The sequence below is a fragment of the Chanodichthys erythropterus genome, chromosome 8 (assembly GCF_024489055.1).
Source record: "Chanodichthys erythropterus isolate Z2021 chromosome 8, ASM2448905v1, whole genome shotgun sequence".
Taxonomy (NCBI): domain Eukaryota; kingdom Metazoa; phylum Chordata; class Actinopteri; order Cypriniformes; family Xenocyprididae; genus Chanodichthys; species Chanodichthys erythropterus.
In genome coordinates, this window is record NC_090228.1 from 14,745,199 (window position 1) to 14,760,110 (window position 14,912).

General features: G+C 37.3%; 1 protein-coding gene across 10 annotated transcripts in view; it reads right to left on the reverse strand.

The window, feature by feature from the left end:
• The window catches only part of LOC137024435 (serine-rich adhesin for platelets), a 69,269-nt gene that overhangs the window by 13,715 nt on the left and 40,642 nt on the right, over positions 1–14,912 (reverse strand). For 9 of the 10 annotated variants that reach the window (XR_010895708.1, XR_010895709.1, XM_067391933.1 and 6 more), the window contains 2 exons: positions 12,608–12,673; positions 6,357–6,557 (listed from right to left, as the gene is read on the reverse strand). Coding sequence is in view for 8 of the 10 variants with exons in the window: in XM_067391933.1 (XP_067248034.1) it covers positions 6,357–6,557; positions 12,608–12,673 (267 nt within the window). In the remaining 2 variants the exon portion in view is untranslated. The remainder of the gene's footprint in view (positions 1–6,356; positions 6,558–12,607; positions 12,674–14,912) is intronic. The other variant, XM_067391932.1, reaches the window with a different exon arrangement.

Consider the following 14,912-nt stretch of genomic DNA (forward strand, 5'->3'; position numbering starts at 1 on the left):
GTGTGTGTGTGTGTGTGTATGCGTGTGTTTTGGGGGGGGCTCTATGCCGTGGAATCAAGGGAACAAAAGGTGCAGTGGAGTGAGAGATTGAGGGAGGAAGCACAGGCAAACGTGCGGGAAGGGGGATGGGGGGGGGCACAAAGCTCCTGGGCTAACGCCTCCCGCCTGATAGCCTTATCTGATTCTGCTTCAGCGGCTGATGGCTTTTTTTCCACTGTGAGCTTTGCTGCACACAGGTTGGGCCCTTTGGTGTGAAGCCTAGCAGAAAATGTTAATCAAGAGAAGAAGTCTTAAAAAAAAACAGGTGGAGAGAGAGAGACAGAAAGTGAGATTGCAAGAACAGAACTTCTCTCATAATCTGTAATGGGAGTGACGGCAATTCAGTAGCAAATGGAAGCCAGAGAAAAAGGGAAGTGTGACGGGGTGACAAGAGCCGGGCGACATGCACCGCGTCAACCACATTTGCACGTTTGTGCTTTGTTGCTCTCTTTTTTTTTGACAGAGTCACTCCTCTACGAGGGCTGACGGCCTCAAGCCAGTATCATTCTATGCAAAAGGCTGAAGACACCATAGAAAACTGCAGTCACATCCCATTTAACACTCGCTCTTCAGGACAGAACTTCACAGCTGTTTCACTGCAATGCACCGATTGCACGTCCTTTCACGTCTGTAGCCAATGAATAATGGATGTTCATTTTTGCTATTCAGAATACAGTTATTTCTTACTGTCTTAGAACGTATAGGCCCAAATGTTTAACTTTTCTTTCTTTTGCCTTTCAATTTAAACATGTTTGTAATGAAGGCCAATGATTCTGACACACATACAAACATACACGCATTCCCACTCAAAAATAACATCATCCATACACAGAGACTCATTGTGCTTTATGGGGGCTGTTTTGTACCCATGTTTGTTTGTGTTCCATATTTAATCCTGTAGCTTTGTTTATGTTCATCATCATTCAGAAAGACTCCCTTATATAGTTTACTAACAAGGTCAAACTGAGTCTGTAGACTATGACCTCTTTTCTCAGATTGGGGTTGCTCTACATACAGTAAATGTCAAATAATGACAGTAGCTATCAAAAGCGTATGAGTGCAATAACGGTCAAACCAAGAAAAACTACTTCTACTTTTTTCTTCTACTATAGGCACTTTCAGCCATTATGGATTTTTATAAAATAAACTTTCTTAATGCACATTTCACACTCACTGGTTTATTTTTCTCGTACAGTGGACATGCATGCAGGATTTGACATTTTACTTTGTGAATATTCCCACAGTGTCATTTCCACCATATATTTTGTATATATTGTGTTAAACAGCATTCTGGTGCAATATTTTTTTTTATTTTTTTATTTTTTTTTGTGGAAAAAATGTCAGGCTCTTTTGGCTTGCTAAGGCTAATTTCATTGCATTTTTTATAATTAAATAATATTTTCACACTTAAATGTACATTTACATTTACATAATAAAAGTATTCTATTCACAAGTGATATTTACCTTAATTTTTACCCCATTTCATCTCACAGTTTCCTTTTGATAATACTTTAACTGGATGGAAATGATTCCAAAACTGACAGTATTTTTTTTTTTTTTTTTTTTTTTTTTTTAAAAACTGCTAAATCATTTTATTTTACATTGATTGTAATAAATACTGAGAGGGTTTATAACTTTAATTAAAGTAATAATTAGGTTTTTTTTATGATAGATCTTCATAATCTAATGTTGGTCTGTAACAAGGATACAACAATTTTTTTTCATAGCAAAAAAAGAAAAAGAAAAAAAGATTGTTAGTTCAACCTCTGGAACATATATAGTTGAAAAAAATTAAGTTTCCAAATATCAACCAGAGGCTGGCTTTTTGTCTTTCTAGAATTTCACATTTCTAGGTGTAAAAACTGAAAAATTCAGTAAATAATTTCTAGTTTCATTAAACTTTGGTGTCTGATCTTAAAAATATGAGGCCCTAAAATTATTTATCACTTGAGACACACTTCAAAAAGTATGAATTTGATTGCATTGGTTAAAAATATCAACATATAATGGCATTTGTATTTAAAATAAATATACCACAAACCAATCTTTCAAGCAAATCATTTAAAAAAATAAATTGTTAGATTTATTCAAATTATAATATGCATATGTGTGTGTGTGTGTGTGTGTGTGTGTGTGTGTGTGTGTGTGTGTGCGTGTACATGTGTGTGTGTGTGTTTGCGTGTGTGCATGCATTTTTGTGATTTCTGAGGACACACATTTGTATAATGACATGGTTATTACACTGGTATTTCGACGTAAACATGAAATATGAGGACATTTCATGAGTCCTCATATTTAAAATAGCTTTAAAAAACAAAACTTTTAAACTTTTAACAATGTTTTATTAAAAATGTAAAAATGTGAATGCAGAATTGTTTCTGTGATGGGTGGGTTTAGGGGTAGGGGTAGTGTAGGGGGATAGAATGTACAGTTTGTACAGTATAAAACCCATTATGCCTATGGAATGTCCTCACTTTGATAGCAAAACAAACCTGTGTGTATGTGTGTGTGTGTGTGTGTGACACTTTTTGGTTGTGAGATGTTACGAAAACGTGTAATACCTGTGTAAACTTGAAGGTAGCTGGCATAATACATCCACAAAAATCTTTGGCCCAAGTTGAACAAAAGTATGTTTGATATGTATATGGTAACACTTTATTTTAGGGTCTTTTAACTAGCTGCTTATTACAATGCATATTACTCAAATATGGCTATTTATTAGTACCTATTAAGCACATATTAATGCCTTATTCTGCTTGACCTTATTCTACATTTTTAATCCTTCCCAATACCTAAACTTAACAACTACCTCACTAACTATTAATAAGCAGTAAATTAGGAGTTTATTGAGGGAAAAGTCGTAGTTAATAGTTTATATGTGCTCCCTATACTAAAGTGTTACCATATGGGCTGTTTATTTGATATTTTGTTATATAATACAATGACATTCATACACTTTTAAAAGTAGCTTCAGTGTAAAAACTAAGTTTTGTGACCATTATAGCTGGCCTATACCACATCCTACACCACACACACTTTTTATGCACTCTGTATGCCACGTGCTGGCCGCTGTGGTGCTGACCCAACTGACAAATAACTTGCGCGGGCCGTCCAACTCTCTGCTGTGCTCTTTGATTTTTAAAAATTTGGCACTGTACTTTGGTCCCTTTGAACAAGTGCAGGGGGCAAATTTTGGCAAACCTCTCGAAGCAAGCTTTGTTGTTGGCCGCTGGACACGTGGCTCCGCCCCTTCATTGCCCATTAAAAGGAGGGGGGGGAAACAAACAAAGACACACGCAGGCACCACACTCCTCCTGCTGGCTGCATGCCATGTACTCTCAAACACACATACACACAGACCACAATCCCTCACAAACCACTACACCCTGATCTCCACTGATAACTCCACAAAAGGCAAATCATCTGTTATAACTTATCTACAGCGATAACCCCACAATGGCCAAATCATCTGCTATTATTGCCACCGTTCTCCTTGACATTGTCCCTTTATTAAGGGCATTGTGGAAAAGCCCACTCTGTTTGGACGTGGCATAATAGAGTCTTTGACAGATTCACTTCTCTCCCTCTCGCTGTGAGCTTTGAAAACAGCGAGCATATTCCATGCTTCGTGCTTGTCAATAGCAGGACTGTTTGTTTGCCTAGTCACTCTGAGCTAATGGTAAACACACACAGCTATTCCATCCTTTAACACTGCGCAAATAGCACTTACATAAAGGCACTGTACTACACACACACATATACATGCACACTTTCTGGTCTTTCAGGATGCTGAGCTTTTGAAGAAGCCATTCATCAACGAGAAAACAAATGAGCCACATAGACAGCCTCCTACATGGTCTGAACGCTAACTGCTAGCAGACTAGCAAACAAGTAGGGTGGGGCAGTTTCAGGTCTACCAGGTGTTCCCTGTCAATGCTAACATTTATCAGAGATCTCCACTTTCTCCAAGTGACCAGAAGAAACAGAGATAAGGTCTATGTTTGGAATAGCATACTACTCATACTATTTTTACAGAATGCAGTGTGTACTACTGTACTGTACTGTACTGTGCAGTATGCAAACTTTCTGCATCCAGAATCGCATACTGTCAGAGTATGTAGTGCATATTAATAAAGAACACTTATAAAGTATAAATGTAGTATGAATACAGTTCACACATACTATACATGCCATGTTGGCATTGTCTTGTTACCGAAAACATTAGTCATTTCGCTCTTCTCTAATATTTACAAATGTTATGACTCCTTTCCTGTAACCTCATGGGACATCCCATTGCATTTGCACTTCAGGAACTAAGCGTAAATAGCAGGTCATCCAGGTATTTTTGCCTACAGTATTTAATGAATACTGCACATTCAGACACAACTTTGGTATACTATATAGTAGGGAAGTATGCATATATTTGGATTTATAAATAAGGGCTATGTTCAAAAATATCACACTATTAATATTATTTCTGCAGTATATATATATATATATATATATATATATATATGCACTATACACATTTTCTGCGTCAAATACCTGGAATCCTACTACACATTTGTCTATAAGTGCACACTCACAGTCACAACGCAATTTACTTGAATTTACCCTTTATTTCCAGTGTGATGAAAGGAATACATGTAGTTTAAGTAATACTGGCCACAAATATCTTATTCTTGACACATTATTTTTGAAAGTTAAAGATACGGTCATAAAAGTAAAATTTCTTGGTCAAAAAAGGTCCATTGTCTGTTAGCGAATTAGAAAGCACAACTCACACAGAAGTCAGTTTCAACCCAAGCACCTTTTTGTTGGTCATTGTGGAGAACTCTTGTGGGAACTTTATCACCTTCTCATGAAACTCCCCATAGTGCGGATTCGCATAGGAATGGCTGGATTTCGCCAGATTTTCAAATGATAAAATAAGGGAAAAAATGAATACACTATGACCACAATTTAACTAAAACAAGAGAATCCAATTGGTACAACATGGCCACTATTTCACTAAAATGAGGGAGCAAATTAATAAAACATGGCCACAAATTAATACATTGAGGAAACATATTCTTAATTCAAGGCCACAACATCTATTTTTTTCTCAATTTCACATTGTACTAATTCACCTTTTATTAAGCTAGAAGCAACTCACTGATTTAAACATGAGGCCAGATGAAAACAATGTATAAAATTAGTAAGCAATGCACAGTATATAAAGTAATGTACTATCCAGTATGAAGTGTGCTAGTATTCCATTCTGAATGCAGCCATGCACATTCAGAAACCAGTGCTATACAGACAAACACTGAATACCTGCTGCAGGTAGGGGCCACAGAAAGGGAAAGCACAAAGACAGAGAAGAAAGAAGGGAAAAACTGAAAGAACAGGGAAGGCCAGACCTATTTTGGGACACTTGTCATTTGTGCATTGATTTTCTGGTCAGTATGGAGAGAGTGGGTACAAATTATGTCCAATTAGGGCTTTTGAGTCCCTAATGAGGAGCCACACTCACACGTGTCTGAGAGGCCTCACACATATTCATACACACAATTTATGGTGAATGCCGTCTTGTTTTCCGAGGGAATCCATAGAAATAATCGGTACAGAAGTATGAGGGAACTTAAAACAGGGACAAATGTAAGTCATTCTAAAACAGATTCAAATTTTCAGCACATTGGGGCATAAAAAAATTCAAACAACGTTCTTTCTCTTTACTTTCTCCCTTTCAAACTCCTCTCACTTTCATCCACATACACACAAAGAGTAACACTCGTCTCTGATGTGAGCGACAGCTGCATGCTTCCTCCTCTTGTGCTTGATTAGGAGCTGAAGGGACCTGTCCAATCAGGCCTATTCACACAATGCCCCTGCATTCACAGAAGCCCTGTGACCTTCCATGGCCCCGCTGGGGCTCCGCCCCTTCACCTTGACCTTCAGTACACACCCTCTCTCTCCTCAGCACTCCAAACTGCATATCCAATCATGAAAAGGGCCGGCAAATTGGGACCATCGGCGTAGATCGGCAGAACGGCACTCGAAAGCACAGCTAATTAAAAAATCAAGTGCAAAGCTCCGAGCTCAAAACTAAACAAGAGGTGGTGGACCGACTGGAGTGTGTACACAGTGTCAAATTACAGCAGTGGGGTTCTCTGTTTGAATGGTGCGAGCATTTTTGTTGTGGCCTACTGAAAGGACCTTATCAATCAACAGTTTAAATTGCCAGTTCACACTGGCAAATTGGTAAATAAGCAACTTAGAAATAATGTCTTAGTACATTCACCTTATTATAATAAAATATGGATTTGTGTACTTACAGTCCTCAAACTTAGAGCAAGGGCTCTGATGAGTGGGCTCTGCCAGGTCTTTTCCATCCTGCAGTTTGGAGTAAATCTCCATGGCTTTATTCTTCCTCTTCCTCTTCTCTCTGAGTCTGTCGGACCTGTTCCTGTGTTTTTCATGGTCACTGCTCTCTGGGCATTGCAGGACCAGTATGGTCCCCTCGTTTGTTGGGCTTTCTTTAATTTAGCAGACATCAAACCATATAACATGCATATTAGATTATTAAATAATGCAGCTGATTTGTAATTAGTGACTTAATATAAATGAATACTATGTTTTTATATAATATAATAATATAAATATATTGAATTATATAATAATAAAATATGATACATTTAAATGTTTTGAAACAAAAATATATAAAGAATTGTTTGTATATCTCACTGTTAAAAATAATGGCTGCAAGCTAAAATAATAATAATAGTGATTCATCTTTAGAAAGCAGAAAGCAATAGTAATAATGGAAAATTCATTGAATGTTTGATTTCTTTTAAATTTCTTCTTTTATAATTATTTACAGATCCCCCTAGCACTCTCCCGCTGCCCCCTGGGGGTCCCAGACCCTAGTTTGAAAACTCCTGCTTTATGGCCCAGGAAAGATGGGGACCACCCATAAATATGTTTTGCTGCGCTGACCTTTAATATTCTCTGTTTTCTTCTAAATGCTACCGTTTCTAATCTATAATTCATTTTGTGCATTTTAAATCATATACAGTAGTCGATAGAATAAGATGTATCTGTTTAATTTATTAATTTGTGAGACCACAAACAATGCTTTCTTTCTTTTTTTATACGTATTCTTGGCTTTTTCTGTGAATCAGATACTAATGGGTTTTCTGTGGCAGAATTCTCAAATGTTCCCCTTAACTCTTCCATACAAAATGTACTTATTCTGTTTCCTTCCTTCTTTACACTTCATAATCACATTTTCTGTCCTTCCTCAAAGACCATTTAAAAGCAAAATGCTCTCTTGAGAGACCTGGAGGTCCATTAATTTACCAGCGGTCCCAAATTAGCAGCTTTCATTAGAACTCATTGAGAAGCCCTCACAAAGCACTTCCTGCGTTTAGAGAGACAAAGAGTGAGATCGATTAGCACTGAACCTGTGGGGGTTTCTGGATTGTGTATTCTTCAGCATTTCAATCTAAAACACTGGACTGTGATGTGGCTTTGTGCAACAGTGTGAGAGAGGAAAATCAGCTCTCATTCTCATTAACACAACTGCACATGAATTCCAGGGGTCAGTTTGTTAATTATTGTCCCACAATGACACATCTTGTTCTGTCTGTCTGCTTTTTTATCATTTCAACCTCATGTTTCTACACATGCAATTACATGATGGGCTAGTAAATGTACAATAGTAAATGTCTTTAATAGTTGGTTGAGATTCAGAAATTGGCTGCAAGTCTAAATAATAAAATGCAACTAATCATATAGTTGCTGCAGAGATTAATATTTGTATTTGATTAAAAACATGACACTATTACATTACAATAATATTAATAACTACAATATCAAAAAGTATTATTAAATAATTTATTTAATATGCCAATATTTTTTTTAAACAATTTCTTTGATTTTTAAGGACATTTTTAAGGACAACAGATATTTCTGGTTGGATATTTAAAGATAACACTTATCTGATTTATATACATGTTGTACATAGCTCAAAACAATTAATAATATTAGTTGCACAAATGTCTCATGTCTGGTTACAGAATTTATGTATTTTAATGGTTTTGTATATGATTAGAAATACTATGATCATTTATCGGGATTGAACACAGTTCAATGTGCTGATAAGAGCAGGTGTCTCCGCTTTTCTTCTAATCCTGATCATATAGGCTAATGCTGCTATGGATCGCTCACCTTGACAGATACCAATACATCACGCTCAGCATTTAATGGTGTGAAAACACCAGCCATATTTTATGGTTTTTCAAAACGAGCAAATGAGACATGAAAATGGACAGTTAAGCACTTGCTCAGCTCTAAAAATGGGCCATAATGGATCTGTGATCAGCTCTGTGCAACGTGAGAATACTGACAACAAGGCACCTTTGCATAAATACTGCAAGGGCAAACGGGTTTACATAGTTTATGATTCATAGTTTATGATCCACAGACTGTTGGTCCTTGTAATCTAAGTAAGGAGACTGTTGCCGCCCGAACTTGATGTTGGAAAGTTTTCTGTTCATGCAAATTTTAACATCAGCTAATCATGGGAGGCATTTGTTGTTTTTATTTTAGAAAAAGAAGAAGAAGAAGAAAAAGAAAAAATGCTAACAAGTCTTCACACGTGAGATCAGAGAATGTCAGGTTCTACTTCCCACTGGGGAAGCACATTTTATTGATTATTGGTCTAAAATAACATACTGAAAACACATTTGAATGGTTAACTAATTATATTAGTGATTTTTTTGGCCCATTTTATTTAAATACTTTAAACTTTGATTCAAAAAGACTGCTGATTTTGAGTCTACATACGATTCAGAATGAGAACTGTATGTTTCTAAAAGCTAGGTGTATTTTTTAGTGGACTAAACATCTCTAGACCCTGACCGTTGTGTGAAATCAAGTTTCACAGGGTAATTTGCGAAACCCAACTAATTCCATTCAGCGCGGCCTATCTCTCCCTGTAAAACCTCCTTTTCTTACACTGCCTAATCCTCCAATGCAGAACAGTGATTACTGAACGGTCAAAGCTGGAAACAAGGCACTGACCTGCTTAGAAACCATCTTAAACCCACACACGCCAGGTTACCATACCAACTGGCCGGCCTGAAAGAGACAGATAGCTGGATTTGGCTGAGAGTGGCAGAGTCAAATCCTACATCTAGCCCTCCCCTGGTGCTCACAAGGCCATAGAAGACAAAACACAAACCTCCCCTGGTCCGCCTTGGTTAACACACACCCTGCCCACCCTCCCATGTGGAAATCCGAGCATCCAGCGCACCAGAAAGAAGCAAGAAGGTCGACCGTGTATCTCTTTCTTTGTGTGTTTGAGAAAGGGATGAGCGTCAACAACACAATCGGACGGCAAGAGGCTTTCAGCAGTGCCACCCAGAGCCATTCTCCTCCATCTTTTGGCAAAATAGAGGGAGGGGGGGAGGAATAAGGGAAAATCCCTCCTTGATTATTATTCATGGTGCTGATTGTCCTTTCTGGATCTTCAGTTTCCCAACACGTCATTCCATTCTAGCAGCGCTGACAAGTGCCAATCAAAGAGTCTGTATCCGGATTTCAGCGCTGTCCAAACGATTGAGGATTTGGCAAACAATGGCTTCCGAGCCCTCGGTGACAGTGAGAGAAAGACAATGGTGGCAAAGTGACTGTGTCAGTGTGTGGTCCTGTTTTAGGGTGAAACGATCCTGCTACGAACACGGCTAATCTCTCCTTCCACATCTCTTTCATTCACGCCCTTAATCTGTTCGCCGGTGCCTGGTGTCTTCCAGAACAATCCGCCTGGGTCAGTCTGGCTTAGGCCCTTGTTTTTGTCCGGGATGATGGCACATTCATGTCCCTCTGTGACATCTTCAGTTTCAGCTGAATGCTAAAGACTATAATAAACACTTTCAGGGGTCACCCGAGTGACCAGGAGAAAAGCAATAGTAGCCATTCCGTCACAAAAAGGGATTAGGACACCTATGAATACATTATGAGTCAGGAGGTCAAAGAAGTGGTCAGGGAGCCGAAACTGGTGGGAAATCGGGACCGTGTCATGTGTCATCTTGAAAAGTGACCGAAACACCTTTATTAGTGGATGCGAATCATGATTTGAAAATGAATTGTTTCTTCGAGCTGATAAATAATTAATGGTGTCTTGCAGAACCATGACACATCGTATTATTTTATTTTATTATTATTATTTTAGTATTATTATTATTATTTTTTTTAACACATTTAAATCGGACACAAAACCACACACAAATAAGCAGATTATTTCATAATTAATGGCTTTAACCCTGTAAAGCCTGACATATTTAATAATAGTCTGAAATATTGATTTTTTTTATTTTTATGGAACTGTTAATTGAACCTTTAGTCAGAATCTAAAATAAAAAACTATTTACATTATATTTAATACACCAGGCTTTTACGGCTCATAATAGTGTGATAATAGGAGAATATGGAGCTCATACTCAGGGAGGAAAAAACAGCTCAATTTTATTCAGAGGCCCAAACTGAGCAGAAATATGCAGTTGCTGATAACTAACTAAAAAGTGGACATTTTTGGACACGTCTTAGTAAGATGTTATGCTTAGTTTTATTATCAAAGCTCTGTAGCTTTTATTGTGGAGGGCAAAACATATAATGCAATAAATAAACGTTCCTCAGAAGCCTGTTGTATCATATTTGATACACATATTTTAACATTATTTTTCTAAAAAAATATGTACGGATAATCAAGTAAACCTAAGTTGCTTCAGTCCAGTAAGTGAACTTGAATTGTTACTAAAAAGATATTCTTACGTTTACTTTATATAAATCTGTAAAGATTTTACAGCAAAAAAAGACACGTGTACTACAACTTGTAGAGGGACGTTTTTAGTATTTAAAAGTCCTTTACTTGCTAAAAAGTATAAACTATCAATCAGACAACAGAAGGCTTGTAGCAGATTGTGTATAACAGATTTTTCAGCAAAATGTTTATAATTTAGAGGCCTTTGGCCAAAAATGAAAATTCTGTTATCATTTACTCACCCTCATGTTGTTCCAAACCTCTGTCTTTCTTTCTTATATGGAACACAAATTTTTTTTTTTTTTTTGAAGAACCGTATATGTGTCCATATAACGAAAGTAATCGGGGTCCGAAACAGCATTGGACCCCACTGACCTCTATTATATGAACAAAGAAAATCATACAGGTTTGGAATTACATGAGGGTGAGTAAATAATTAAAGAATTTAATTTTTTTTTGCTGAACTATCCCTTTAACATCAGTGGTTTTGATGGTGAGTAGTGTGCTTTCTTTCCTTTCTCTGACTTTCCTCTATAAAATTGAAAATTTTAAGAGATTTTTTCTTATTTTTGAGTCCCAATCAGTGATAATCCAAATGGTCTTCTCAGCGGGAAGCCTTAATCTTATGTCCACTGTTTTAGACACATTGAAGCTTCTTCAATACCTACTGGCCCTGGGATGACCTCGCATTGACCCCACACTGACCCTCTCCCCAGGAGTGACCATGTCTTTGGACTTTGAGGAGGGTCGTTGTGCTCAGACACTCCCACCATCTCCTAGGTTACATGAGTAAAGGGACTCCCACTGAGCGTGATTAAGCAACGTGAATGTACGAATCGATGATGCTCTTGAATCAAAACAATATATCCCTATCTGTTCACATCGAGCTTGCTATTATTGGTGTCTGAGAACTGATTTATTCTCACGTTTACTTCATATTTCTTTACACAGAATATTATATTAATTTTACACTAAGCACTGAAACAGCATACAGAGCATACAGCGCACATTCGGTCTTGATGTGTCAATCACATTACATGATCATAACTCCTGCCCTTCCGGATGACGCCGTCCTGTACACGTCCTCATTCTAAATTACGTACATAAACAACTAAGAGAAATGTTTCTACAGAAACATCCACTTTAGATCGCACTCAAAGTTATTAAAAGTTCTCGATTGTGGTTTAAAGTGGGTTTTGAGCAAACAGTAATAATCTCATAAATTGGGATTGATGCTAACTGTAGTTCTAATGCACCAGTTAACCAGCTGCGATTATATTTTATGATGTATTTGGTCAAAATAATTTTGGTACAGTCTCGTAAGTATTATAGATTTGTTTGTGTTTCTGGTGTAGTACCAAGCTTTATTTACGAGGTTAAAACCAAATGGAAAAGCCATACATACACAAGGTAAAATGAATTCTCTGTCAGTGACACCTATCATGCAGGCATGAACTAGCAGGAGGTGATCAATCGTTTTGTGTTGGTTGGGAAAACACCGATCGCCTGTGATTCGCTTCACTTTATCGTGTCACACTCAGTGTGAAAGGGCCTTAACATCTCTTTTGAGGTGAATTACTTTTATTTGCCATCTTGTTGAAATAACTGAACCTAAGGTCCCTTATTAATTTTGTTATGGTAAGTCTCGAATGACTAACTAAGTCTTTAAGTGTTGGGACCATGACTTAGCTTGTAAAATGAAGAAAAAAAAAATGGGAATTTTTAGTCACTACCCCATTGGAGTTATAACAAAACACTACTCACCTGTCCGCAAAGCACTGGGAGAGAGTGGCGACAAATAGAGCGGGACATCATCTTGCAACTCGCAACCTTGGGGTGAAACAGGAAAAAATGTTACAGATTAAGAACCACAAACATTCACAGACTTAACAAAAAAACAAAAAACTCTCAGTGCTGGGTTGCGGTGGCGTTTTGCTTGACGCCTGGTCACCATCTACTTTCATTATATGGAAAAGAGCAGCGTTAACATTCGGCTAAATTTCTCTTTTTGTGTTCCACACAGGGGCGTAAATTTCATATGACAGTAGGGGGGGACAATAAACATAAAATTTCTTAAGAGCAATTTTTGAAGGGGACACAAATAACACAGCCAAAATTTTACTTATAAAGAATATATGTAATGTTACACAGAAGAAAACCTACTATTATTAGTGTAGCATGGAGACTGCCATTATGCACATTGTTTCTCTTTGGTTCAATGAAAAAACTGACTAAATTGGCCAAAATATTCTTCAAAATCTTATATATATATATATAACGTTATATTTATACTTTTTTTTTTTGAAGTTGTTTACAACCAAGTCACCAAAATACGATGAATACCAAAGTCCCTTTTAGTCTTTGTGAATACACACTGAGCATAACCGAACACACAACAATAAATCTATTAGCCTTATTACAGTTCACATATTCTTATCACAATGTTAATTGTTGTTGGTGTGGGTGACTTATCTTATAATATCCAACAAGCTATGGAAAACAAGCTAGGTAACATTATAATCGCTAAAATAGCGGACTCACGGGAAAATAAAATCATCAGTTATCATCTTTTTTGTTGTTGTTATGACTAATTACTCAGCACCATCAGCGTTAAAGAGAAAAATAATCACTTCATCCGATGTTTTTGAATAAAACAGCCTTGAGAGCCGACTTACTGGAACTCATCTCTCTGTAGAACTGTTCTCTCCCGCCGGCGCCGCCGGACTTCTACAGAATCTACACACAAGCGTGTGTGACGTGCGCGGTGGACCAAACCACTGTGAGGCAAGGGAGGGGTGACTCAAAATATTTCTAAACTTAAAACGCCCGTTTGCGTTTGTATTGCTTCACTACTTACATAATTATTTTAAGTTTATATAATTTATGTACAATACTTAGCGTGGTTATTAATTATATATTTTTTGGGGGGGACAGCACTCAGATAGGGGGGGTCATGACCCCCCTGTCCCCCCCGCGATTTACGCCCCTGGTTCCACAGAAGCAAAAGGTTTGAAATTACATGAGGATGAGTAAAAAATACATTTTTGGAATGTTTTAACTGAACTGACTCTTTAAGCACATCAAAAGGCTAAAGAAATTATTGTAAATGTCCTTGAGCTTTAGAACAGGGTTGTTTTGGGGGCAACATTGGGCCCTGCATATATGCCAGTCTGAGCCGCTAATGGAGGTGGGCGACTGATTGAGTAACATGGAACATTACTTCCTTTACACAATGATGGATGTTGGTCATTAATGTTATTCTTCAAAGCTATGATAGATGCAATACAGCTCAACTTCACCGCAGTGCCACAGCTGAATTGGCTTGTGTTGGATATTTTCATTCTGGTTAAGATTACATCATGAGATATAGGATGAGAGTAGGCTACATTATAGAAGCAGACTCTTAATTTTCTCTCTGGGCACTAATTTCATTTATGTACATAGGATGGCCACACAGGGAAGACAGGCTTGGCATCAGGCAGCTGCCTCTCAGAGGGATTATGTGGCTTAACTGTACCAGAGGCACAAGGATACCAAACACTGGCCTGGCAGCAATAAGAGCTCCATGAAGTGGCACCTTAGGCCAGTTGCATAAACATACAGTAGCCACTATGTTAAGACTGTGTCTTAAGAATTTGTCTGACCAACTAGCAGTTAGTCAAGGGATAATCAGTCTTACTTTTGAATTCAAATCTACTTTTTATGTAACTGTCACAACAAAAAGTTATTACTAGTCTTCAAAAAGAAAAAGAAAAATGATGATGCTAACTTGTAAGACTAGTTTATGTAACCAGCCACTTCAGTCTATACACTATCAGCACTTGCAGGTATTTATCCCTTAGGTGGACATTATGAAAGGTGTGTTATAACACACACATACTGGAAATTACTGGTCCGTGTTTGAAAGCTGTTAGGATCACATCAAAGGATGTGTATTCTGCATATTTATTTATGGTCAAAATGGTTTCATTTTTTGGTTAATGTTTAAAGGAATATTTTGGATTCAATACAAGTTAATCTCAATAACATCAGTTGGAGGATAATGTTGATACTACAAAAATATTATTTT